A 27,932-nucleotide genomic window follows, 5' to 3' on the forward strand; every position below is an offset into this window, starting at 1 on the left:
CCAGCACATTGAGAAGTAACTGTAATATTGAATTTATGTATATGGGCAACCAGGGGATGAAGCCATCCCCACTTGGACCTGGTAAATTAGCTTTTAACATAATTTTAGTCTTTTAGGAAATCATATGGTGGTAATCAGGAAACTTTGTGTAGTAATTTAATTTCAGAACAACACAGCTTTGTGTAGTGACAATGTCATAACCAAAGTGGTTTAACAAGGGTGTGTTTTCAGTGTAAAGAGCCATTGGTTATTAGGAAAAGACTGGCAACATGCCTATTTTCCAATGAAGAATAGGCTGTTCCTTCCCCATCTTCACTAGGTGCACCTTGTTAGTACTCCTTCCCTGTGGGGTGGAACCATCAGAGGGATGTTACTGCAACTGGACTGTCAGCTGAGTCTTTTATTCTTTTGAATTTTTTTTTAGTTATTTTCAGTCATCTTGATTTTATTTTATGTATGTATGAGTTGTCACCTGAATTACTGTGGTGTAATGGGAAGTTCATATCAAATTCTGTTCTTTATGAGTAATTGAGGGACCATACATAAATAAGCTAGAAACCATTTAAAGTGCAAAGGATTTGAGACTTTGTTTTGACTTTGTCAATTAGTTTGGTTAACAAAATACTATCATGAAGATATTTACAGTATGAAATAGATAAAGATTGAGTAACATGTATATGTGACTTATTAAAATGATACCCTAAGGATGCTCCACCTGGTGCAAAAATGAAAGCATAGAGGAGGAGAAAATGGATTAGCATGGAAGGAAAAGAGCAAGGTTGTAAAGGTGTATACTGAAAGGACACAAGGTCTTCTGCTGTAGGCAACTCCCTAAAGAGATTTCTATTAACAGGCATGAAATTAGATAAGTAAGTAGACATGTAGGTGGGTAGTCAGTTGATTTATACATGGTGCCTTGCTTTCAGGATGTGGACGTGATCCCTCTCAAGATTCCCAGTGACAAGGGCCACCAGGTGTATGTGTCCGGCCTGAGGTGGGACGGTACTCAGGAAGACTTGGAGGTGAGTGAGTAGCTCATCTAGTACAGGTCAGCCTTCACTAATTTAGCACAAATTTTGGCTACCATAATTTCAAATTTCCCAGGTCGTCATGCACCAACCTGCACTGCTGCCATTTGTTGGTGGTACTGTACTTGCCACATGATCAGCTGGTATCACTTCCAAACACAAGGAAACCATTTCACTTTTGTTTTTCTCTATTCATTATTAAATCTTCTCAGTTAAAATTCAGCCTTTGCTCCAGTGAAGAAAAGGAAATGCTTCTTGTTCTGTAAAATTCCAAACACTGTACATTATCCATAAAGGATAAGGTTGAACTTCTGGAAAAAACTTGAGTGGTGTGTCTGTGTGAAGCTTGTGATATTATACAGCACTGACTCTTTGACACTTCTATGACATAAAGGAACAAAGAAAATTACTCTGTTTCTTTGCTAACAGTATTGGCTTTACCAATACTATTGGTATTAGCCAGAAATGAAGTATTAGTATTAGTATCAGTGGAAAAGTGGTATTGGTACAGCCCTACTTATTAATCAACTAGTGTTGACTTATGGGGTATTTTAAAGGTAGGATATGATGGTTAACTGTTGGGTTAAGTGTATTCTAACCTAGCCTCTCTCTAATCAGCAAAATCACTAATCTGGCACCTTGCAGGTCCCAGTGATGCTGGATTAGTGATTGTTGACCTGTATGTATAAAATTTTTTTATTTCATGATCTAATTTTATATATATATATATATATATATATATATAGGTATATATATATATTTTTTTTTCTATGTATGCTTTGTCAGTGTGTACTATACTATAGGCATGCAGTCAATGGGAATGTTGTGAGGCTCAGCAGTCATAGCCTGGGATCCTGCACCTGCAAAGACTCCACACTACAAAGAGTATTGCATTACTGTTTTATTACATTTAATACAGCATTATGTTAATCTGTATAAATCTCTACCCCTTATCTTCTTTTGTTTATTTATATTTACTTTTTTTTTGTGAAAAGTTACTACAACCAATACCTAAAGACATTTCGTATCCTGTTTAAAGGTACATTTTTGGTTTCAAATGTGGTTTGTTATTACACATACAAATGCCCATAATTATTAATTATTGTTAAACTCTCATTCACACAACAGACATACACACGTATCACAGCTATGTAAATTGGGAATGAAAGTAAACACGAGTTACCCCTTTGGCTCTCCTTTACCAGTGAACTGACCCCATCACCTATGCACCTGTCCATCCAGCCTCAGATGGTCGCCACCACTCCAATCCTTCATTCATGTGTGGTGTACAGCAGATCTGTTTCACAGCTGTGCTTTTTCCATCGGCTTTTCTCTCCGGTTTTGTTACTGGTTGGTAATGTTCATCAAGTGTAATTTGTGGGTTTGTATTATGTTGTTGGTGCTGTACTTTAATGTGTGCTAAGTGCAATAGACATCTTCCTGCAGTGAAGGTTGATAGTCACAAGGACAGCCTATCATGTAGGGAGGTGTTTTGTTCACTGGATTATTGTTGTGTTTGTGTATGCACTTCTGAGATGTTCTGTATAAGGCTTACCTTGAGAGGCTTTCAGCTCATCCAGGAAGAAGTGGATACTAGAGGAAGTTGATGCTGCCTCAAACTCTGTGGAGTTAAGGATGAGTAAAATGGAGATGTTAGAGCTAATTTCCAAAGCTGTGTTGTCCTTGTGCCTCTGGTTTTCCCTTCTTAGGTTTTCAGTTGCTGGTTGAACTAGGTCTCAGTGGTTACCACCCGCTGTCCACTGAGGCCTTGGAAGGAATGCTGGGGGTGGGCATGGAGGCTGCCATGGACACCAGTGCAGCATTGTAGCAACTGTTGAGATCCAGTCTTCTCTAGGATGCCATGATGTTGGTGGCACCCATGTGTTGTTTGTCCATGGATACCACTCCCTCAGTGGTGTGTGCTGTACCAAGCAGGGCTGGTACAGTATGGGGTAAGCTTTTGTTGAGCATTAGTTCAGCTGAGGGTACTGGTGATGCCCCTACCACTCCCATGCCTGGTGGTTGATCCTCTGCTCCTGTTTGGAATCATGAAGATGAGGTAAAGGATGTTTTTTCTCCAGTTCTGATAGACATTCCTCCTTTCATTACTCTCAATGGCCGGGTGAAGGACTTACCTTGGTTTTCCTTGCCTGAAGCCTCTTCCTTGGCTCTGCTTGTAGCAATAATCTGATTTTAAACTTTCTGCATCAAGGTTCCAATAATTTTTCCAGCCTCCCCTTGTCATAGGTTCCAGCCATACTTCCAGACTGAGACAGACTGACACATGGTATGAGCACACTTCACTGTTGTGCCTTTGTTCTTCCACCTGTTCTGCTGTCTTGGAGAATTTGGGTGAGTATATGTATTATATATTTTACTTTGATTTACCTATCACATGTGTGAGTAGATTGATAGCATATAATCGTATGTTTCTGTGGGTGACAGTGGTGTATGTAGATAGCTTCTGGCCCCTGACACCATTGTATCTATAACGTACTTGCAATGATTGTAGGCATTTTTTTGTTTTATTTTGTTATATTGTATGTTTTCTCATAATTTTTTCTATACTGTCCTTAAGTACTTATGTTTTATATATTATTGGAATTATGTTCTGTACCAATTGATTATTATATTGATATTTTATTTATTATTCTAAAGTAGGCCTGCTGATTGATATTTACTGGTAGTGATGTCACTGATACTGTAAATCATCTTGGGATGCTGGTACTTTTATGTTACTTTGTTACATTTGATTTCTTGCAGGATGTTTGTGAATTTCTTTGCAGGCCTCTGGTCATGACTCCTACTACTTTACTTACACACTTAAAGCATTGCATCCACTGGCCATGTCTACTGTACCCCCCTCCATATCTCATGCCCGTTGACATGAAAAGGATACATGAGTGTGCCTCCTTAGTTCAGGTCCCTGGCACTATTCCTTGCTTCCCTGTGGCCCAGGCTGTCTGTTAGGAGTTCCTCATTCTGGCTATCACCCTTGTTCTCAAAGGGAATAAGCTTGGGCGACAGAGGAAGTTTCCAGCTGCCCCTTCTGCTGGTCCTACTTATAGGTCAGCACCAAGTGTGTGGTCCTTTCTGGGCAAGAGATCCTGTTGTGGAGATTCCTGAGGCTGAGACGATTCTCATTTGGGATGTCCCTCTATCTCAAGTGCCATTGGGGGCTTGGCTGTGACAGTGCTGGAGGAAGTTGGGGGAGATGGGGGCAGGGGAATGAGTAGTGAAGATCTGTGCTTTGGATTTACTCTGTCCTTTCTTTGCCCTTCTCCTTTGTCAAGAATACCTATAGCATTCCCCACATACAGAGAAGGGTCAGTGTAACATTGACTCTTCTTGTGGAGAAAGTGTTGGAAGGTTGTACTGTAAGAGTTTTAGTCTCACTGGACATACAGGTTTTGGAGTGTTGATCAGGGAGTGAAAAGTACATGCAGGCTGGGTCATCCTTCCTCCTATACTTGGGATTCTGTTTAGCAATAATTGATAATCATGGATATTTGTATGTGATAATAAGTAAGATTTTTAAAGGGAAACTTATTTTATCTACATATTTATAACTACTAATTATATATAGTTGTCCTCCCTCTCCTCCATGACCCTTTTTACAAGAGGTGAAGGAGGGATTGGGGTCATGGTGTCCTGCCTGTGGCTGGATGCACATGTGCAAGATGGGGTCAGTTCACAGGTGAAGGAGAATGAAAATGGTAACTCATGTTTTCTTTCATTTCCAGATCAGAAAGCTGTAATGCAGGTGTATATGCTTGCTGTGTGGATGAGTGTTTAGCAGTAATTAATTGTGGGTAGTACATAGATGGAAATAGATTTTACTTTAAAAATCTTATTCTAAGAAGTTTCATGCATTATTACTTGGTTTTCTAAGAAGTTTATGAAAATTTTAAAATATAGGTGATAGATATTATTATGCATTCCTGTTGATTGATGTTACAGAAATAATGTGGTAGCCAGCTCTTGTTGAATTAGGTGGTGCTTGTTCAGCCTGAAGGATATGTTTGATGCTCAGCCCCATGAGCCTCATGAATTAACTTGACCACAGTTCATCTGTTCATGTTTGTGTGTTTGAATTTTTTTTTGTATTAAAGTGTTACATGTATTATTGGAGATGAGAACTGTTACACACCTCTGATTTGCCTCAGCCAAAATTCATTTGCTAACACTGACTCCATGTCCAGATGTATGATATCTTTTGTTCCATCACTTCATTTTCTCTTGTCATTCTTGTTGGTTATTACTTTGGAGCAATACATTATGTGAATATTGAATCTTATCATTCAACAAGTTTTATACACTTTTTTTTTTTCAATTGATGTTTAATCATCATGACAGCTGGTCTTCATTCCCATATCCCCCCCCCCCTCTCTCTCTCTCTCTCTCTCTCTCTCTCTCTCTCTCTCTCTCTCTCTCTCTCTCTCTCTCTCTCTCTCTCTCTCTCTCTCTCTCTCTCTCTCTCTCTCTCTCTCTCTCTCTCTCTCTCTCTCTCCTGTATTTACCTAGTTGTATTGTACAGGGCATGAACCATAGCTCACCCCCCTCCCTCCCTCTCGTATCTCAAGGTTATCATTATGTATACATGCATATATATAAAACTCTTTTTGTGTTTCCTTGCTCTCTCTCTCTCTCTCTCTCTCTCTCTCTCTCTCTCTCTCTCTCTCTCTCTCTCTCTCTCTCTCTCTCTCCTGTATTTACCTAGTTGTATTGTACAGGGCATGAACCAAAGCTCATTTTGTCTTGTCTCCATAACCATATTTATCCTGTGTCTCTTTAAACATGTGTATACTGTTTGCCAAAACCACCTCTTCCTTTAAACTATTCCAGATTTCAATAGTTTGAAATGAGCTTATGTAAACCTGTTTGCTGATAATGCAAAAATAATAAAAATAATAAAGGATGAAAATGACTGCAAGGAGATACAAAAGGGTATTGACAAGATGTATGCATGGAGCCGAAGATGGAAACTAGAATTTAAAGCCAGAAAATGCCACGTGTTGAAATAGAAAAAAGTAAAAAGAGACCTTTGTGGAAGTACAAAATGGGAGGAGAAATAAAATGAAAAATGATGAAGAAAAGATCTGGGAGTAATGATTCAGGACACACTATCCCCTGAAAGGCACATGAACGGGGGATATTTGGCTCTACATGCAGCTTGTTAACAAACATTAGGGTGGTGTTTTAACTATTTAGATAAAGAAATGAAGAAAATTATAACAAACATGATACGACCTAAATTGGAATACGCAACAGTAGTTTGGGCTCCACATAGAAAAAAATATATATTCAGAAACTTGAAAGAATACAGAGGATAGTGACGAAGATGGTACAAGAATTGAAAAACTTAAGCTATGAAGAACAACTTGAAGAGTTGGGATTACCAACACTACAAGAGAGAAGAGAAAGAGGAGACTTGAAGTGTACAAATTAGGAAACAACAGAAAGAATAGACAGAAATAACTTTCTACCACAGATGGAGGAGGCAGAGAGACAGACAAGGGGACATTGGAAGAAAATAAAGAAGTGTGGATATTCAAGTGACATAAAGAAATACAGCTTCCCTTATAGAATTTGGAATGATTTGAAGGAAGAATTGGTTGCAGCAAACAGTGTACACATGTTTAGACAGAAACTGGATAAATATGGTTATGGAGACAGGACAAAATGAGCTTTGGCTCATGCCTGTATAATACAACTAGATAAATACAACTAGGTTGATACAGAGAGAGAGAGAGAGAGAGAGAGAGAGAGAGAGAGAGAGAGAGAGAGAGAGAGAGAGAGAGAGAGAGAGAGAGAGAGAGAAAGGAGTAAAAGGAGAGATAGTGAAATAGTGAGAGAGAGAGAGAGAGAGAGAGAGAGAGAGAGAGAGAGAGAGAGAGAGAGAGAGAGAGAGAGAGAGAGAGAGAGAGAGAGAGATATGGGGGCAGGGTGAGAAGGGAAGGGAAAGAGAGGAAAAGGAGGAGGGATGTGAATGAAGATAAGCTCTCTTTATAATTTAACATAAATGAAAAAAAGTGCAGTATATAAAGCTTGTTGAATGGAAAGATTCATCTTGGTATTCATAGAATGTATTTCTCCATGACAAGTAAATGGCCACAAGAATGGAAAGGGAGAATGAATTGAGGGAACGGAGTCAGGGTTACCAAATGAAATCTTGTTCCTAATAGTACATTACTTTTTTTAACTTTTCTTGTCAATGGATCAGCAAGAACTGAGGAAGATGTTTGCATCATATGGTCCCCTTCACCGAGTGACGGCCAGGAGAGGTGGTCTTGGTTGTGGAGCAGAAGGGTATGATGATTGCCTTGCTATGTGCCTCTCTTTGGGAATTCAGTGAAATTTATTGTTTGATTTTAACAGTCATAAGTTAGTTTCTTTTGAAAATAATGCTTAAAACAACATAAAAAAATATTGAAAATCTTGTTTATATGAAAATAAGAGATAAAATGTATGATTTATTGATTGTATAATACTTTTGTTTTGAAGAAAATTTCTTTTTCAGGGATAATGTGTGGTATGGTTATGTGGCATATTTCTCAGCTTTTGATGCTGAAGAGGTCTTAAAACAAAGTGGCAAGATGGTCATTGGTGGAAGCAGGATAAAACTCAAGAAAAAGTATAAATCAGATGACTTTGGAAGCCAAGCTCTTTCCCTCCATAAATCTCAAGAACTACTCATACATTACTTTGGGTTCAACTGCTGGACCTCTGAGATTGTTTATGTAATGAGCATCAAGATTTTACAAGTTTTTGTTCATTGTGTGCACAGTGGGTGAAAAAAATACTGGGACAGGGACGCACCTGTTACCTCACGATCAGGTAGGGTGCAAAAGATCTTAGTAAAAAAGAGGAGGCACAAAATCTACTAAAATACTCCCCTAATACCCTGTCATCTTAGTCCTGATGACAGCCTTTAGTTGAGGTGACTCAGCCAGCTTGGTGAAAGCATGACAAGCCCACATTCAGGATCCAAACACATTCAGTGATTTCATGAAAGTATTCTCATTTTTCACTTTTGCTTTAATCTTTTTTCATGTATTCCTTATTGGGTTCAAATCTGGATTTTTTTGGGGCCCACTCTGGAACATTAGTATTGCTGTCACTGAGAAATTTTGTTCACCCTTTAGTGGTGTGATATGGGATGCCATGATCAGCATAGTTGTCCAGCATATGATCATTAAGCACCTTGATATATTGTTCAGCATTCCTAGGAATGCTCTTTGGCAGGAAATACAACCCACCTCTGCCCACAATGCTAGTAAAAGGATGTCAGATTATCAAGGATGTACTACACTTGATTGTGCTCATGGTCTTGTCACTTGAGAGTACATTGTTATACTGGGCAAGGGTTCATTGCTTGTACCTCTTGGCAGATTTAAATTATTGAAGTCTCATGGTGTCAGTGAGTCGGGTTGATGGCAATGACGTGGCTCATGTACCCAGGTGGTGTATATGGTGTCTCAAGTCGAGTTGTTCTTATGGTGAAGTCTTTTAGCCATCAACTCCGGGCTGCAGGTCACAACCAGTTTCAGTAGATGACCTGTGTGTTGAGAAGTCTTCTGTTTTACATCCATACCTTTTTTCTGTTCTTGGGAACAATGTTTTACTTTTTCTTTTCTTGGACAATGTTTTGCTGTAGGTTTCAAGCAGCTTCCTGGAGCTGACAAGTGGACTTGACTTGATCTATTCTTAGCAAAATTTCTTTCAGACACTTCTGCTTCTCTAGGAGCATATACTTAATAGAACCCATCCTAAATCACTGTCCACAAAGGATGAGAGTACAAGTCCATGGGTGGGAGTGCTTCAAACAACAGTAAACAGCTTCCTACAGGACACCAGAGCAAAACTAAACCCTTCTAATTCTTCCCCTCTTCTACTATATAAGCTTGAGAGTTGGCTGGATGCCTCCAGGGTTTCAAATTTGCCCTGTAGAATGTTTATCAATTATTACTAAAGACATCTGAAATGGTGCTTAAGATAGTCCTGTTCCCAGAATTTTCAATGCCCACTGCACATCATACTATTAATTAAATGGGCAAATATTTAAATTTATGTAGTTTCATCCCATTCACTATTCTATCAAATTTACACATGAAAGTTTTGTGATATACCATATTATTGAATCTTTATCAGGTTAGCCATGAAATAGAATAATAAATTTTCATATAATAAATTTTCTTTGTTTTTGCAGCTTGAAAGAGATAATGATGAAGAACGAAAAGACTCAGTGCGATATGTGTGTCTGGTGCGGGTCAGAATGCCGAGGGAAGGGCTGTGCAGCGAGGGGATTGGCTTGGGTGAGGTACCATGCACCACACAATCCCCACAAGGCAGAGGACAGTCTGTGGCATGTGCACGAAGGTAAATCTCACAAGATACTTAAGTTCATACAACACAGTTCGTGAACAGTGACCAATATCGTGGAGGATTAATGTTGTATTTCCAACATTCCATGTGTGCATATATCGTCATATTTATTTCTACAATGGCATGTGTATTTGACACCATATATTGTTATGAAAGCAACCTATTTTTCTATAAATTTTGTTGCTCTTACATAAAAGAAAAAAAAGGTATGAAATATGCAGTGCTGAAAAATAAAACAGTTTTAAAATTGCAGGTTTGCTTTCAATTCAGCAATGAAAGCAGCATTTGGAAAATTTGTTATTATAAAGCTGAGGAATGGCAAAGTGACGGTGGAAGTTGACACAACACAGACAGACCTGCAGATGTATGACCCGTCATGGGACAGGACTGAGGTGGAGGTAGTGGTGGCCCTTCATTGTTTTCTTTGCAGTACCATTACTTGCTTAATTTATACCTACTTGTGAGGGTTGTCACTAGAGGGCAACTGTGTGGTAATGGTTAGCATGTCTGTCCAACAAGTGGAAGGTCATGGGTTGAATCCCTGGATGATGCCTGCCTTTTCTAGTGAATCCCCTACTCTAACATGGTGCAGTAAGTAGGATCCAATGGGGTGATTTACATTCCCCAAACTGGCCTGGTGGGGAGGCCTTATGGGGGAGATGCGAGGGTTGTCATCAGGTGGTGACTCTGGTGTAATGGTTAGCATATCTGCCCAGCTAGTAGAAGGTCCCACATTTGAACCCTGGGCAGTGCCTGCCTTTTCTGGTGAACCCCCTACCCTAACACTATTAGACTTGTGTTTAATGGGAAAAGTGACCATTAATTTATATGCATACAGCACTAGTGTACCTTGATTTGTGTTGCACATTGTTAACAGAATTTTTATGGGATTGGTTTCAAATATATTTGAATAAGAAAGTAAAATGTCTGATGGCAATATTGCTCTTGATTGGAGTTAAAAGATGATAATTAAGATGAAAAATTAATCATACAGTGCTGGTACATGGAAGACTCCCTACTGTACAAAAATATATTTATGTATGTTTTTCATTGAGTGTGGTATGAGTAAACATACATTGAACAATGGAACATCATTACACAGATATAAAAGTTAAATATTTAAAATGGAAGGGAAATTAAACTAAAGAATCTTTGATTGATGAACAGGTGGAAGCAATGTGATGGTTTGAGCAGCAGGAAATGGAAAGTATATGATGCAATGCAGAAATTAAATTTTTTTTTATAGTGCAAACATTTTTTTCTTTTCTCAGGTGAATGACATTGATCATGATCCAGAGGAGGAGGACAGTGATGAGGAGTTTGCACTGCTTCAGGATATTGATGATGAGGAACTAGGAGCTTTACTTGACATAACCATCAGTAAAGATGCATAGTACATCATGGAGTGTGAGAACCAACACTTGTGGTACAAAAGTAAGTATGCATTAGGAATTATTGTTTTATCTCACATTTTGTACTCATCACTCTACACTGGCATACTTTGACAATGACAGGGTTGTGTTCCTGTGATGTGTATTGTATATCAAATCAGTTTTCCTCACAAGGAATTTTAAGGAATACAGACACCCCACATCTTTTTTTCTGGGGCCATTCCCAGGTTTCCCAAAGCTCTAAAGATGTATGAATAGGTCATTCCAAACCAGAACCTATTTATGAGTGTAAATAGATACAACTCAAAGTTGGGAACATGACACTTACCACTATGCAATAATAATAATGTCATGAGTGAAATGTTGCATGGATTGTAAATGATATTCAGTTTCTACTGGATTTTCAAATTTCAGCTAATTGAAACTATTTACATTTCTTACAAGTCACCATGAAAATTATTACTCACATACATCTGTAGTTTGCACAAAATTATTTGATGTTACTTTATATCTCTTGAAACTTTTAATATTAAAAAATTATTGTAATTACTGAACACAAAACAGTATGAAATTCATAAGCACAATTAAACTTCAATTGGTGCAATTAATATTCAGTTAGAATAACACATGATGTTAGCATTACAATGATTCATTAAACCAAGGTGTGACCTCACTGAATGTTTCCCTTTGTGCCTCACAACACAAGGGGGCAGTCAGAACCTGCCCTCTAAAGACAACTCTCTTCCTCCACATAAAACTACAAGCACCTAATAATACACACACCCTTCACTCAAAATTTCAAGATTATCATGGTGACTCCTACACCAGCCTCGGAGTCTGTATCTGGGGAAGGGACCACAGATGTCCCCAGGTTGGACTGCCCTTCTGACAGCGACCCTAAATGTCTTGACAAACCCCTCAACTTTTTCTTCATTAACTTCTGCAACATTTGCAGTCTAAGATGTAATTTTCAGTCTGTAGAACACCACCTCTCCTCTTCTAAACCTCATCTTCTTTTCCTCACTGAAACTCAGGTGTCTGAGGCAACTGACAGTAGCCCCTTTTCTGTTCCCTCCTGCTTTCTCTATCCTCATTTTCAATCCAAAGTTGGATGTTGTGTTTGTGTGCAATGACTTGACCTGCTCTTGTGCCCACGCTCTTGAATCTTCTGAGTTTTCTACCATCTGGCTATGACTGCAGAGTCACTCTCAAACTAAATTTATCTGTGCTGTATACCTCTCACCTAACTCTATGAGAAATTCCTTGACTACTTAACTTCCAAAGTGGAGCACATTCTGACTCTTGCCCCTTTTGCAGAGATCTTCATTCTTGGAGACTTCAATGTTCACCACCAGCTTTGGCTTTCCTCTCCCTTCACTGACCATCCTGGTGAACTAGCCTTCAACTTCGCTATCCTCCACGGTCTAGAGCAATTGGTGCAACACCCTACTTGTATTCCTGACCGTCTTGGAGATATACCCAACATTCTTGACCTTTTCCTGACCTCAAAGCCTTCTGCTTATGCTGACACCCTCTCTTCTCTGTTGGGCTCCTCCAATAACAATCTCATATTGGTATTTTGTCCTATCACTCCAATCCTTCCTCAGCATCCACCTAAGCGAAGCTGCCTCTGGCATTTTACCTCTGCTAGTTGGGGGGACCTGAGGAGGTATTTTGCTGATTTTCCTTGGAATGACTACTGCTTCTGTGTCAGAGACCCGTCTTTGTGTGCCAAGCACATAACAGAGGTGATAGTGTTTGGCATGGAGGTGTACATTCCTCACTCTTTTTCTCAACCTAAATTTTCCAAACATTGGTTTAATACAGCTTGTTCTTGTGCTTTACATGATAGAGAGGTGGACCACAAAAGGTACTTAAGCCTTCCATCACCAGAATCTCATGCACTTTATATTTCTGCCCGGAACCATGCAAAGTCTGTTCTCCAACTAGCCGAAAATTCCTTCATTAACAGAAAGTGTCAAAATCTTTCAAGATCCAACTTCTGGTATCTAGCCAAAAATATCTGCAATAACTTTGCTTCTTCTTTCCCTCCTTTATTTCAACCAACTGGCACCACTGCTATCACATCTATCTCTAAAGCTGAACTCTTTGCCCAAACCTTTGCTAAAAACTCTACCTTGGATGATTCAAGGCTTGTTCCTCCTTTTCCTCCACCTTCTGACTACTTTATGCTACCTTTTAAAATTCTTTGCAATGATGTTTTCCATGCCCTTGCTGGCCTAAACCCTCGAAAGGCTTATGGACCTAATGGGGTCTCCTATATTGTTCTCTGAAACAGTGCCTCCATGCTTGCACCTTGCCTAGTCAAACTCTTTCAGCTCTGTCTGTCAACATCTACCTTTCCTTCTTGCTGGAAGTTTGCCTACATTCAGCCTGTTGCTAAAAAAGGGTGACCGTTCTAATCCCTCAAACTACCATCCTGTTGCTTTAATTTCCTGCCTATCTAAAGTTTTTTTAATCAGTCCTCAACAGGAAGATTCTTAAACATCTATGACTTCACAACTTTCTATCTGATCGCCAGTATGGGTTCCGTCAAGGCCGCTCTACTGGTGATCTGGCTTTCCTTACTGAGTCTTGGTCATCCTCTTTTAAAGATTTTAGTGAAACTTTTGCTGTTGCCTTGGATATATCAAAAACTTTTGATACAGTTTGGCAAAAAGCTTTGATTTCCAAACTACCCTCCTACAGCTTCTATCCTTCTCTCTGTAACTTCATCTCAAGTTTCCTTTCTGACTGTTTTATTGCTGCTGTGGTAGACGGTCACTATTCTCCTAAATCTATTAATATTGGTGTTCCTCAGGTTTCTGTCCTGTCACCCACTCTCCTTATTATTCATCAATGACCTTCTAAACCAAACTTATAGTCCTATCCACTCCTACACTGATGATACCACCCTGCACTTTTCCACGTCTTTTCATAGACATCCAACTCTTCAGGAAGTAAACATTTCATGCAGGGAAGCCACAGAAGGCCTGACTTCTGATCTTTCTAAAATTTCTAATTGGGGCAGAGCAAACTTGGTATTGTTCAATGCCTCAAAAACTCAATTCCTCCATCCATCAACTCGACACAACATTCCAGACAACTATGCCCTCTTCTTCAATGACACTCAACTGTCCCTCTCTTCTACACTGAACATCCTCAGTCTGTCATTTACTTATAATCTGAACTGGAAACTTCGTATCTCATCTTTAGCTAAAACAGTTTATATGAAGTTAGGCATTCTGAGACGTCTCCGCCAGTTTTCTCACCCCCCCAGCTGCTAACTCTGTACAGGTGCCTTATCTGTCCATGTATGGAGTATGCTTCACATGTTTTTGGGGGGGGGGTTTCCACTCATACTGCTCTTCTGGACAGGGTGGAATCAAAAGCTTTACGTCTCATTAACTCCTCTGCTCTAACTGACTGTCTTCAGCCTCTCTCTCATTGCCGCAATGTTGCATATCTAGCTGTCTTCTACCGCTATTTTCATGCTAACTGCTCTTCTGATCTTGCTAGCTGGATGCCTCCCATCCTCCTGCGGCCTTGCTGCAAAAGACTTCCTTCTTTCTCTCTCCCCTATTCTGTCCACCTCTCTAAAGCAAGAGTTAACTAGTATTCTCAATCATTCATCCTTTTCCCTGGTAAACTCTGGAACTCCCTGCCTGCTTCTGTATTTCCACCTTCCTATGACTTGAATTCCTTCAAGAGGGAGGTTTCAAGACACTTATCCTTCAATTTTTGACTACTGTTTTGGACCCTTTTCTGGGACTGGCATCTCAGTGGGCTTTTTTTTATTTCTTTCTTATTTGATTTTTGTTGCCCTTGGCCAGTGTTCCTCCTACATAAAAAAAAAATAATAATAATTTACATTCTCTAATAAAATTGATCTCTGTACACCTTACAAACCTATACTATACAAAACAAAACAACATGTACATATCCCACAATTATTCACCCTCCTTCTCTTCATAAAATACTTGATTCCTAGATTGCATTACACTTTCAAGTTCCACTTAAGCTATTCCATTCATCTTGCTCTTGCCCTGGTCACACCCTCTGGAACCTCTGCCTCTTTGTCTGATATTCAGTTTCCCCTATGTCACTGCATTCGTATAGAATTGGTTTAGGACTGCCTATTTCCCCCAGAAAATTAGCTTTATTTTTTCATTTATTTTATTTATTTATATTTTTTATGTAGGAGGGACACTGGCCAAGGGCAACAAAAATCTAATAAAAAAAAAGCCCACTGAAATGCCAGTCCCATAAAAGGGTCAAAGCAATAGTAAAAAAATGATGGATAAGTGTCTTGAAACCTCCCTCTTGAAGGAATTCAAGTCATAGGAAGGTGGAAATATAGATGCAGGCAGGGAGTTCCAGAGTTTACCAGAGAAAGGGATGAATGATTGAGAATACTGGTTAACTCTTGCATTAGAGAGGTGGACAGAATAGTGGTGAGAGAAAGAAGAAAGTCTTGTGCCGCGACGCTGTGGGAAAAGGGGAGGCATACAGTTAGCAAGATCAGAAGAGCAGTTAGCATGAAAATAGCGGTAGAAGACAGCTAGAGATGCAAAATTGCGGCAATGAGAGAGAGGCTAAAGATAGTCAGTTAGAAGAGAGGAGTTGATGAGATGAAAAGCTTTTGATTCCACCCTGTCTAGATTCTGGGCTTCTTCCCTCTTCATCTTCACCCTTTGATTGTATTATGTTTGTTACTGAAATTCTTTGTAATGCTATTTTGTGTGCCCTTCCTGGTCTTGATCCTCAGAGGGCTGATGATCCTAATGGAGTCCCTCCTATTGTTCTACAAAACTATTGAACAGTAATTCTAATACCTAGTGGTGCATACGAACTCATGGAGTCAGCTAGTATTCTTATTCATCTTGTTTTGACGTCTATTGCTTTGTATTGCTTTTGGGGTCTTCTTTGATCCAGATCCTGCTTCCTCTTTGACCAGGTCAGAGCCACTGCTGTCACCATAAGTGTTTCTCAGACATTTTTTTTTATTCTAAGCTTCTTTTTTTATTTTCTGTTTTAGCCTAATTTTAACTTTTTTGATATCTCACTTTCACCCTTCCATTTATTTTCATTTATTTTCTTTTACCACTTCCATTTATTTTCAGTTATTTTCTTTCAATATTTCTCTTCTCTGCTGTGTCATTTTATTCCAGAAGTACGTTACAAAATTTTTGTGGTTTAGGCCTATGACAGTACTGACTCACTTGTCTTACAGCTTTGTATTATATTGCTACTATTCATTTCACCCACTCCTTTCTATGGTTGTTACATATTGTAATAAAGTGCTCTGTAATTTCTTTCTCTCCTTCAAAAATAGTACTTTTCTGTTGTGCCTTATCCACATCCCTCTCCTTGTAGTGTTTCTGTCCTTGCTTGCAACAACAGCTTATCACCCAGATTCTCACATGCCAGTTTTGTTTTTGTTTTTTTGGTTGTAATACATATTATCTTTACATTTCTATTGACCATTTGCCCCATCCATTACCACTGGTCATTTTCTTAGTCTCCTAAAATCCTAGTTTGTTTCAGGCAGCTTTTAGATTTCCTTCTCACTGCCCTCTTTCAATTTCTTATCACTGATCTTGTCCTGTTCTCTATCAGTTGCTCTCTTGACCCATTTGTCTTCACTTAGACCTTCAACTTTGCTTAGAAATCCAAGCTTTGTTTTTACTGTTATTTCTGTGAATATATTTCATTATATTTCCCCCAATCTTGCCTCTATTGCTGTGTTCTTTGAAGGTCCTAGAGCCCATCCACTCATTATATTCTGTATCTTTTAACTTCATTATATCTTCTTCCTTGTAATTGTTATTTGTAAGCTGTATAGACAGTATGGTATGGTTCTTTCTTTTCAAAGGCTCCTCTGTATTTCATGCTTGTTGATGGTTTGGTTAAGTTGCCTCCATTTCTTATTATGCCTGACATATTCCTGGCCTTCCCCTCATTAATTTGTCTTTTTTCTCCCTGCTTATTCCTTCTTTATTGACTTCTAATCCCAGGTAACTATACTTTTCCACTACTTTTATTATGTTTCCAAGGATCCATTGAATGTTTTCTTCATCAAATTCCATCACATTACATTTTCTGTCACTAAATCTCCAGATGTATTGTCTTCCTCCAGTGCTAATTTTCATACATTCTGTGCTTGTTTTTTCTGATATAAATTTCATCATCATCATCACACACTCACCATATTACCTGCCATATAAGACACACTGGAGAATAAGATGCACCTATAATTTGACAAGATATATTTAGGAAAAAATTACTCCACACTTTTCCTAAACTTCATGTACATTCAGTATTATATTTGGCCATCTTACTTCATTATAAATTAATATTTTATTAAACATATCAGCAGCTTTTATCACTTTAAAAAATTCTTTTAAAACAAGATACCATACTCTAAAGTGAACTAACAATATTTTCATAATCACAGTGAGATTAAAATAAAATCCAGTTAGATTTAATCATCTTTAAATCCTGAAAGTTCATCACTTCTGTCATGTCTTCAAGACCTGACAATTCAGCATCACTTTCATTCAGATGATCAATGCTGTGGTCTGATACTAGACTGTCTGTCATCATACAAAACCTCATCTTTACTACCTTCACATTGCTTATACCATATTTCTTAAAAGAAGTAACAAGTGTCTCAGTCTGTACAGCATCCCAGGCATTTTTTGTCCATTTCCACACTGGAGCAATTGCTGGTCTCTTCATGCAACCAGTAGCTGTTAAGTCATTGTGGGCTCCTCATCCATTTTGACCATTCTTTCATGAAGTCTTTAAAAGGTTTGTCAATAGAAACATCCAGTGGCTGTAACTGACACATGGAAGTACAGCAAATTGGGTTCTTAAGCTTTCCACTCTTCATTGTGTTCATAGTTTTGTGATCACAAACTGTTCCCATACCAGCAGGGCTGGCTTCTTTAGGAGGCTACCAGGACACAGTGACCATACTTCCTCCAGCCAAGGCTTGACCCCATTTTCATCCATGCTTCCCTTAGGATGAACATGAACAATAAATCTGGTGGAATGTTTTCCTTTTAAATATAGGAGGTGGAAATTTTGATCGTTTGGCTAAACAAGATAAACCTGCATTATAGTGTAACTTTTCCTGGCCTGATGCCTTATCAGTTGTTATTTTTAAGCTTTCATATCAGTACACCTATTTGAGGGTACATCAAGCCTCAGAGGCACTTCATCTTTATTGCCAATTTGGTCAAGAATTCTTTGTTGCATGTATTAGGAATTGGTGACATTCCAGAATTTTATCTTCATACTGTCCTGGCATTTTCAGTACAATCTTTGTTCATGCTGCCATTGCTAGTTCACTTCTCTTCATAAGCCTACAGCACCAGCTAGTTGTGCCAGCAAAATCAAGTCCTTTTGCTGCTGCCCTCACCTTTGCATCAAAAATTATCTTTTTATTTAAATACTTTATACTTTAAGTATAAGGTACAATATCCTGAAGTCATTCACCTCTACTTCCTCTCGAAATCATCACCTTACTTTTCTCAGTGTTCACCCTCAGTTTCTGCCTCATATGTACTACACTAAGAAATTGATCCACCACTGAAGTTCCCTTACACTCTCCTCTGGTAAGAGTGTGTCACCTGTAAGGAAGCATGTTGCTAAAGCAAATCCCAATCCATTCCATTTAAGTTTTTGCACCAGTATTTCCTACTTGAGCTTTCATATTCCTCTGCCATCCATAAAAGTATAAAACGACCATAGAGCCACCACACATCCCTGTCTCACTCCATCTCCCATAGTGAAACTCTAAGCTCTTCCACCTTCACTCAAGCAACATTACATCCCTATAAAGTCATAATTCCTTTCAACATAGATATTGAGAACATTGCAGAGGTCTTCCCTATCCATTCTATCTTATACTTTCTGTAGGTCTATTAATGCTGCATGCAACTTTCCATTCTCTCTTAAGTACTATTCTTTTATCATTTCATTTGTAAAAATTGTGGTCTGCACTGCTTTTTTCCTTCTTAAATCCTCCTTCTTCCTTATTGACCGTCATCTCAGTTGCATTAATCTTGCATTCAAGACTCATCCATAAAATTTTCTTGGCACACTAAACAAAACTCATTATTACACTTTTGTAATTTTTACTTTTTTATAGAGTTACAGTATACTATACCTACCTTTCTCTACTCCCTTGGCACTTGCCTCCATTCTAGTTTATATCAGAAGCATCCAATCTATTGCCACTTCATCTCCATATTGTAACATTTTTTGCAGTAATTACACCAAGTAGAGTGATGGACCAATTGTGTAGGGTGTTTGAGACGAAAACTGAAGTTGAATGTTGGGAAAAAAGTAAAGTGGTGTTTGAGAGGAGAGGAGTGGGTGTGTGTGATTTTAGGGTATTTTATCTTTAGGAAGGTTTGAGATGTTTATGGGAGCAGAGAGAGAATGAGGGAGGTGGGTGAGTTTAGTACAGCCAACACTCAACATGTGTGTGCTCCAACATTCATCAATTCAGTCAACCATGGACTGGCACCAGAAGGGAGATATATGTGGATTTGATTTCTCACAAGTTGCCACCACCTCATGTGTAGTGCAGCTCACCACCCTCCCAGCCCTCCACACACACATTTCTTCCGCTGCCTAGTAGTGTTGTCAGTTTAGCATGTGCTTTTGGCCTGATTATGTACATTTCCTAATGCCTTTATAATGTGCATGTTTCCCTTAGCTGCCCACCTAGCCTTTCCCTCACCCTCACTCCCACCATTTGTGTTAACATTGTTGTCATTTTTGGGCTGTCAGAAAGATAAAAATAGGTAGATTACATTAGTGTTTACAATTTTACCACTCGTCTAATTATTCCTTTCTTTACCTTCTTCCTATCAAATCCTCTCTGCTTAAACACACACTTGTCACCTAATTATACCATACTAGACACTGTTGCTTCCTTTACTCTGTCTTCTCATTCATTAAACAACCAAAATGGCTTTTCCATACACCTGCTTCCTCCCTGCTACTTACAAGAACTCTGTCATCTTTACATTTTCATACTCCTATGCTCCTCTCCTGTCCTTTGTCTCTTAACTTCCTTTGAGAATAACCTTTTATTCTCGTAAGACTTTTTCACTTGTCTCTCACTTGATATATTTTCCTTTTACTCTCTCTAATCAGTTCTGTCACTTTCCTATTCTAAGACATACTCATTGTTCTTCTAATTCTAATTTCCTCTCCCACACATTTTTAATCTAACATTTTCTCATATGCTCTCTTCTCTTTTACAGCCTCCACAATTCAGGCAACTGTCCCCTCTTCTTCAGTGACACTGAACTGTAACCCTATTCTACACTGAACATCCTTGGTCTCTCCTTTACTTATAATCTAAATTGGAAACTTCACATCTCATCTCTAGCTAAAACAGCTTCTATGAAGTTGGGTGTTCTGAGTTGTCTCTGCCAGTTCCCCCCTTCCCCCCAAATTGTTAAGTCTGTACAGGGGCCTTATCTGTTCATGTATGGAGTATGCTTTTCATGTGTGGGGGTGGGATTCCACTCATACTGCTCATTTAGACAGGGTGGAATCAACAGTTTTTCATCTTATCAACTCCTCTCCTCTAATTGATCATCTTCAGCCTCTCTCTCTCTCTCATTGTAGCAGTGTTGCATCTCTTGCTATCTTCTACCACTATTTTCACACTAACTGTTCTTCTGATCATGCTAACTGCCATGCCTCCCTTTCTCCTGCAGCCTTGGTGCACAATACCACTTTCTCTCCTGTATTCTCTCCACCTCTCTAATGCAAGAGTATTCTCAATCATTCATCCCTTTCTTTGGTAAACTCTGGAACTCCTTGCCTGCTTCAGTATTTCCTCCTTCCTTTGACTTAAACTCTTTCAAGAAGGAAGTTTCAAGACATTTATCCTTTGTCATCTTACTTTTGTATTCGGCAGTCTTTTGGGAACCGGCACTTAAGTGGGCTTTTTCTCATAATTTTGTTGCCCTTGGCCAGTGACCCTCTTGCATAAGAGAAAAAAAAACTCACATCTGTCAATCCCCAAGCCTTTTATATTCTACCATTTATGTTGCTGTTGTGGCCATTATACCTTCATATACATTAAACACCTTAACACTTATTTCCTCTCACCTGTCATCTTAAGTTCTCTCAGTCTCATGTTTCTCTTTTTAATATTCCTCTCAATACTCTTTCCTGTCTAACTTTTCATTAGCCAGTGTTACATTTATCTTCTCTACCACCATCGCTACCATAATCCCATGAATAGCTTATATTTCCTGTTTGGGTCGCCAGGAACGAATTGACCCAGGGGCTGGGTCATTGGGATGCACTGAGGGTCTGTCCCTTTTGTGACGGCAGTGTGTCACTTCCCGCAGTGGGGCGGAGGAGCGGGGAGAGGGGGAGTGAGTAGCGTGAGTAGCCCGTGTATTGTGTCGGCCTGAGTGGGTCATTCATTACACACGCAGCCCTGGCGAGGGATGGCGCGAAGCTTCCCGTTAGCTCGCCCGCTGTGCCGCATTAAGGGACTCAGCGTGGGTGTTGGTCGCCCGATAGCGTAGTATTCATTGTGATAAGAAGTTAATAAAGAATAATTTCTCTAAAGGCAAACGTAACGTGGATGGAGGAAGCATTATTAGTTTCCCTTTCGGTTTTAGATAAAAATGAAAAAAAAAAAGAGAAAACCGTTAGTACTTGAAATATGTGTATCACTATGATTAGTGACTAGTGAGGGAAACACCTTTAAAATTCAAATGACTCCGTTTAATTATGTAGGAACAGAACCATTGTGAAGTTGTTGAATGAGCGATCGCCATAATTCCAGTTTGGCAGCATTTCAGTCATCAGGGATCGCGGGAGTGCAAGTTTGAAGAGCACTGCTCATGTATGTTCTCACAAGAAATGGATAAAATGACAATTGGCAAGGCACCGTGGATTTAAATGATATACTTTCCCAATTTGTCCTGCTTATTTATTAACCAGTATGGGCAAAATAGGAAGGTTACTGTTTACATTGATATGGAGGTAGCCAGCGTGAGTGGTGCAGTAAGTGGGACCACTCGTCAGGGCCAAAATGTCAGTAAGAGTCGCTTGAAGCTCGCCTAAATTCGCCTGTCGTAAAAAGTAATGTGTACTTCGAAAATAATCATAATTTACCTTTCATTTTCGCAGATCCCTTTGTGGCTGATGCAGCGAGGAGGGCTGGGTAATGACTGGTGGACACTGTAGCAGCGAGGAGGGTTGGGCGGTGACTGGTGGACGCTGTGCTGGTGAGAACACGTCCATCCTTCAGGTGTCGTCGGAATAAGATAGGTAGTTAGAGTTTCACTTGTGTTGTCTGTTGTCATGTCCTAGCCGCAGCCCTGTAAGCAACCCACAGTACTGTACCTGTTGTCTGTTCACGATTACCTTAGGAACAGTTAATATTAAGGGTCCTGCTTTTTATATCGTAACTTTAAACACTTATTTTTATACGAATATAACTTTTATCAACATTTCTTAGCACATGCAAGGTTTTTACGGATGCATATTTTTGTAGTTTTCTTTATATGTACATTTTTTGTGTTTGAGGAGGTGACAAGAAACACAAGAAACTAGTCGGGAATAAACTCACCTCCCAACACCTGTGTTTCTTGTCACCACCTCTAACTTGTTTGAATGTCCGAACATTCTTGTGTTTATCATTATATAAAAGACTTTTAAGGAAGTGATATATAAAAGATTTTAGTGTTTATCATTATATAAAAGACTTTTAAGGAAGTGATATATAAAAGATTTTAAGGAAGTGACATCTGTCCGATTTAGAGTTTAAAATATTTGTAAAAATTAATAATAACAGAACTGCTACATTAATTGTTTGATGTTTTGATGAAATGTGTGTTGGTCATAATTGTTTGATGTTTTGATGAAATGTGTGTTGGTCATAATAGCTGACTAAGGTAGTGAGCTGGTAGCAGGACGGCCACAACGCGTCTTCTACTAATACAGAGATATCAAAGCAAGGGGGAGGTAACGGATGCCAGTCCTTTGTGGGAATCCGATGCCAATGGACGCACAGAGATATTTCATACGGATCAGAACAATCAGGGTGCGAGCAAGACTAACAGACTTCAGTTTGCACTAATATAATTACGTAGGTATTGTCTGAACTGTTCGCACTTGTGTGTGACGTGAAAGAACAATGGTTAACTCTGTCGTGAAGTACACTTGGATGGTAATTAGACATTTCACGCCCCCTCCTCCCCGTATGTCTTGATGACCTTGGCAACTCTCTCACTAACATATTCAAAGTCTTGTCCTATTAGTCCAAGCAAGCCCTAGAGTCACGTCACTTTTTGGCTCGGTGTTTGAATATTTAAGCTCAACTCACAAAATATAAGCAAAGACGTTTGCCTGTTCACTTCTTATCATGAACTAGATTAGGTAGAGTCAAAGAGAAGGAACAAGAAAATATGGCAAAATAAGCTCCATTCACAAATGTAAACAAAGGCCACTTGTTTGACCTCTCATCATGAATTGCACTACTATCAATATTCATTTCAGACCCAGTGAGGCAACGTTTTTCGCGAAAATGTGAATTGTTGAATCAATATGACATTGTAGCACAGCTTGTTTGACACCGTCCCCTAATTCATGGCAGTACGTTGCATTGCCAAGTGTGTTTCATTAAGGAGTTTATTCTTGACTTTCATGGGGAAGTTGACGTGAACAGAGGAGACTTTCGGATAGGGAAGGTTTTACGTGACGTAGTTATGACGTATCACTCAACCACCTCTCCTTCCTCTCCCGTCTTCCGCTCCCTCCCTTCTTGCCTTCCTCTTACCCCCTATTCCCGCCTCTCTCTCTCTCTCTCTCTCTCTCTCTCTCTCTCTCTCTCTCTCTCTCTCTCTCTCTCTCTCTCTCTCTCTCTCTCTCTCGTACAAGATATACGAAATCATGCATGTGTTTATTTCTCGTCTATAATGGCAGCTCCAAAATTATACGCCGAATATGGTTTGATCATTTATGAAAACCATCGTATTCGTAGTTCTACCGTGTTTGACAGCTATACGGTTCTTGGTGGATGGAAAAAGTTAACGTGATAATTGAAGGGCATGCCGCCGTAGAAGGTGTAAAGCCACATGCTGAGGAGGAAGGAATGCCTCAACACTGTCGATCGTGGCCTACATACTGCGATGTCCGCGTGGGAGCATGTAGTAATTGCGGGAATAGGGGTATGAAGAAGGCAAGGAGGGAGGGAGAGGAAGAAGTGGTGGAGAGGTGGTTGAGTGATACACGTCATACTGCGTCACGCGAAACCTTCCCAGTCGGAACGTCTACTCGGTTCTTGTCACCTTCCATGTGAAAGCCAAGAGTACTACCATAAATCGGGTACTGTGTCAAATAAGCTGTGCTAAAAACAGTTTGATTGGAAGACATTTGCGAAGGACGATGCCTCACGTGGTCTGAAATGAATAGTAAGTTGAATCAAACTGAAGGAACAAGAAAATATAACAAACAAAATTGAATACATCGATTGTAATGAAAAGTGACGTGAATTTCTCTTCGTTTCTCCCTGTTATTGATGCTCGGGGAGTCGCATCCATTCCAAAAAAAAAACAAAAAAACAAATAGGTTAAGAAAAAAAAAAACATCAGTATCCGCATTGAGGAGTGAAAAAGTGTTGGTGCACACAGTGTTGGGAGGGTGGGAAAAGGTGGCATGAAATTGGGAATTAAGTAACAGAAAAGAAAAAAAGTGGGAAAAAAAAAAAAGGTGAAGGGAGAAAGTGTAACAAAAGATGTGAAGGCAGAAGAATTTGATTAGTTGATGAAACTGTCTAGAAAACTTTTGGTAGTGCACGTTACACCACTTTTATGGTGTGTGTGTGTGTGTGTGTGTGTTAGAGAGAGAGAGAGAGAGAGAGAGAGAGAGAGAGAGAGAGAGAGAGAGAGAGAGAGAGAGAGAGAGAGAGAGAGAGAGACTGTGTGTGTGCGTGTGTGTGTGTTGGTTGTGAAACTCGAAACTCACGCGAATTAATGAACTTACAGGAAATGAAGGGTCGTGTGCATTTTAATACACTGCTGCCTCGAAAACGTAGTGCACCACTTTTCAAAAAATATTGTATTAATTGACAAAAAATATCTATATTGCAGCCACGGTAAGCGGGCGCGACTCTCGGCGGTCACATCCCGAGCTGTAATGAAACACGTTATTGATTCATTTCAGTGTCAAGGGCGCGAGGCAGAACAAATTGAAAGACAAAAAATAGTCAAGTTAAATGTGTGGGTGTGTGTGTGTGTGTGTGTGTGTGTGTGTGTGTGTGTGTGTGTGTGTGTGTGTGTGTGTTATCTATTCGTTCCTTACTTTCAATTTTTCCTCTTTGCTCCTTTGTAGTTTGTGTCCCTTCTTTATCCTCCTTTTTCTTTCTTTCTCTCATTCTAGCTACTCACTCTCCCCTAACTTTCTTACCCTGTTCTTTTTCATTCTTTGTCTCTCCTGTTTGTGTGTCTGCGTCTCTCTCTCTCTCTCTCTCTCTCTCTCTCTCTCTCTCTCTCTCTCTCTCTCTCTCTCTCTCTCTCTCTCTCTCTCTCTCTCTCTCTCTCTCTCTCTCTCTCTCTCTCTCAGCATGTCAGTCAGTGTCTGTGTGTCTGCGCCTGTCTTTGTCTTACTGTCTGTCTGCCTGTCCCCCCTCCCTCCCTTTCTCTCTCTCTCTTTTCTCTCTTTCTCTCTTTTGCCTGAAAAGCTTACGCTTAAAAAAAGGCTAGCCATAATAAAAAATTTATGGAATATAAATATACAATGTATGAAATGGCTATAAATAAATGTTCAAATGTTCTCTCTCTCTCTCTCTCTCTCTCTCTCTCTCTCTCTCTCTCTCTCTCTCTCTCTCTCTCTCTCTCTCTCTCTCTCTCTCTCTCTCTCTCTCTCTCTCTCTCTCTCTCTCTCTCTCTCTCTCTCTCTCTCTCCTCCAAGATTCCTTACCATTTCATCCTCAGAATTGATTACCTTGAAAGGGGACTGGAGGCCGTGAGAGAGAGAGGAGGACGAGAAGGGAGGGAGGGAGAGAGGAAGGGGGAGGTATTACTTTCTCAGACGGTAGGGAAGAGATGGAGGAGTGGGAGGGAAAAGAAAAGAAGGTATTGTCCTGAGGAGAGGTAGGGAGACGGGGAGAGGAAGAGAAGGGAGGGAGAAGAGAATAGGCAAGAGGAGGTTGAGGTGAGAAGTTACGAATAGCTTGTCGATAATTATAAACTTGGATAGTGTTAAAATAAATGTGTTTTTTTTTTCGTATTATTTTTATCATTATTTTATTTTATTTATTTATTTATTTTTTGGTGGGTTTCATGTTATTTGTTGTTACCTTTAAATTGATTCTCTCTCTCTCTCTCTCTCTCTCTCTCTCTCTCTCTCTCTCTCTCTCTCTCTCTCTCTCTCTCTCTCTCTCTCTCTCTCTCTCTCTCTCTCTCTCTCTCTCTCTCTCTCTCTCTCTCTCTCTCTTGATCTCATTCTGAAAGCTTTATTCCCCTTTTCCTTGTACTTTTTTCTCCTGTCCCTCTCATCACTTTCGCTAGTCAAAACAAACCGACCAAACAAACAAACAAATAGTACGAGTAAAACAAAAGGGAAAGAAAAACAAGAAAGAAAAGAACAAAATGGAAAAAAAAGAAAAGAAAAACTAATTGTATCTTCTTCCCGGTTCTCTTTTCTCCTCACTTTCCTTTTCCTGTCCGCTTCCTTTCCCCTCCATCCTTCCTTCCGTCCTTCCACCGCCTCCTCTCAGCTTGTCACCTCCTCAGAGATGCAAGTGTTGAGAGGAGCACAAGCAGCGGAGGTATCTTACTAAGAGCTAATTAGAATCCTAAGCGTACATGCCTCCAAACAATCTCTCTCTCTCTCTCTCTCTCTCTCTCTCTCTCTCTCTCTCTCTCTCTCTCTCTCTCTCTCTCTCTCTCTCTCTCTCTCTTTCTCTACATTATCTTAAGTTTCTGAGAGTTAAGTTAGCTATTCTCCTCCTCCTCCTCCTCCTCCTCCTCCTCCTCCTCCTCCTCCTCCTCCTCCGCCTCCTAGGTAATCATGTGAGCAAAGCATTCAAGTTATTGCAAAGCGAACGAAGAAGTGTGAGAGGAGAGAGAGGAGACGAGGGTGTGAAGGAGTGGGAGGGAGTGAGAGACGAGGAGACGAAGAACGAGGGTGGAAAGGAGGTGGAGAGCGAAGGTGGGAGGGAGAGTGGGGGCGAGTAGACGTAAGAGAAGGAGGGTTAGGAGAGGAGAGGAAAAGGAGAGGGAGGGAGGGAGGGAGGTAGAGAATGCGAGGCAGGCGCGTCTGACGTCCCGAGAGAGGCAACTAAGTGGGCTTCTTGACACTTAGACTATAGATTTTTACAGCTTAAAGAGGAAGCTGTCCATTGTTACAGCTGGTAGTGTTAGCCCCCCTCTCTCCTCCCCTTCCTCCCATCCCGCCTCCCCCTCTTCCCTCCCACTCCACTAAACAATAAGAGTAAGCGAAAGAAAATATACATAGATTAATAATAAAACTTTCCTTCTGTTCACCTGCGTTTCTACGGGCGATGGAAGTGAGAAAAGTGTGCTTAAGATTATCTCCAAACTTTCTGGGGTGATGAAACGCACTGATGACCCTCAGAGCACGGAGAACAGAGGGACATGAAATAGGGATCTTGTGGTGTTCTCTCTCTCTCTCTCTCTCTCTCTCTCTCTCTCTCTCTCTCTCTCTCTCTCTCTCTCTCTCTCTCTCTCTCTCTCTCTCTCTCTCTCTCTTCATGCCTCAAAATTACACACTTTTAATCTCGGGTTTTTTTTTTTATTAATATAAGCACTGAATCCCTGCCATTAATGAAGCCTGTAAGTCTTGCAGTAATTAGAATCTTAGAAGAAATTTATTCGGAGCTTTGACGGTATACCATTGAGAGAGAGAGAGAGAGAGAGAGAGAGAGAGAGAGAGAGAGAGAGAGAGAGAGAGAGGGTGGGGGGACGCACATACGCACACGCACGCAAGCAAAGTCTCGCGCCGCTCATTCACTCCCACTAACACTCCCACTTGTGCCACTACAAAGTATCAAAAGGAATGAGGAGCGTAATGAGAGACGCGCCTCATTTAAACCTCACTTTGACACTTCCTT

General features: G+C 39.9%; 1 protein-coding gene across 14 annotated transcripts in view; it reads left to right on the forward strand.

The window, feature by feature from the left end:
- The window catches only part of LOC135115001 (RAD52 motif-containing protein 1-like), a 26,154-nt gene extending 3,492 nt beyond the window's left edge, over positions 1-22,662 (forward strand). For 2 of the 14 annotated variants that reach the window (XM_064031394.1, XM_064031392.1), the window contains exons 2-12: positions 927-1,022; positions 2,234-2,378; positions 2,738-2,980; positions 3,276-3,380; positions 4,772-4,791; positions 7,252-7,337; positions 7,549-7,768; positions 9,238-9,407; positions 9,667-9,811; positions 10,685-10,847; positions 21,986-22,662. In XM_064031394.1, coding sequence (XP_063887464.1) covers positions 2,890-2,980; positions 3,276-3,380; positions 4,772-4,791; positions 7,252-7,337; positions 7,549-7,768; positions 9,238-9,407; positions 9,667-9,811; positions 10,685-10,807 — 960 coding nt within the window. In that variant the 5' untranslated portion in view covers positions 927-1,022; positions 2,234-2,378; positions 2,738-2,889 and the 3' untranslated portion in view covers positions 10,808-10,847; positions 21,986-22,662. Of the gene's footprint in view, positions 1-926; positions 1,023-2,233; positions 2,379-2,737; positions 3,381-3,415; positions 4,745-4,771; positions 4,792-4,852; positions 5,112-7,251; positions 7,338-7,548; positions 7,769-9,237; positions 9,408-9,666; positions 9,812-10,684; positions 10,848-21,985 lie in introns of those variants that run through there. The other 12 variants (XM_064031398.1, XM_064031397.1, XM_064031402.1 and 9 more) reach the window with 10 other exon arrangements.
- Positions 22,663-27,932: the final 5,270 nt, after the last annotated feature.

This window comes from Scylla paramamosain, chromosome 28 (genome assembly GCF_035594125.1).
Source record: "Scylla paramamosain isolate STU-SP2022 chromosome 28, ASM3559412v1, whole genome shotgun sequence".
NCBI classification, from domain to species: Eukaryota; Metazoa; Arthropoda; class Malacostraca; order Decapoda; family Portunidae; genus Scylla; species Scylla paramamosain.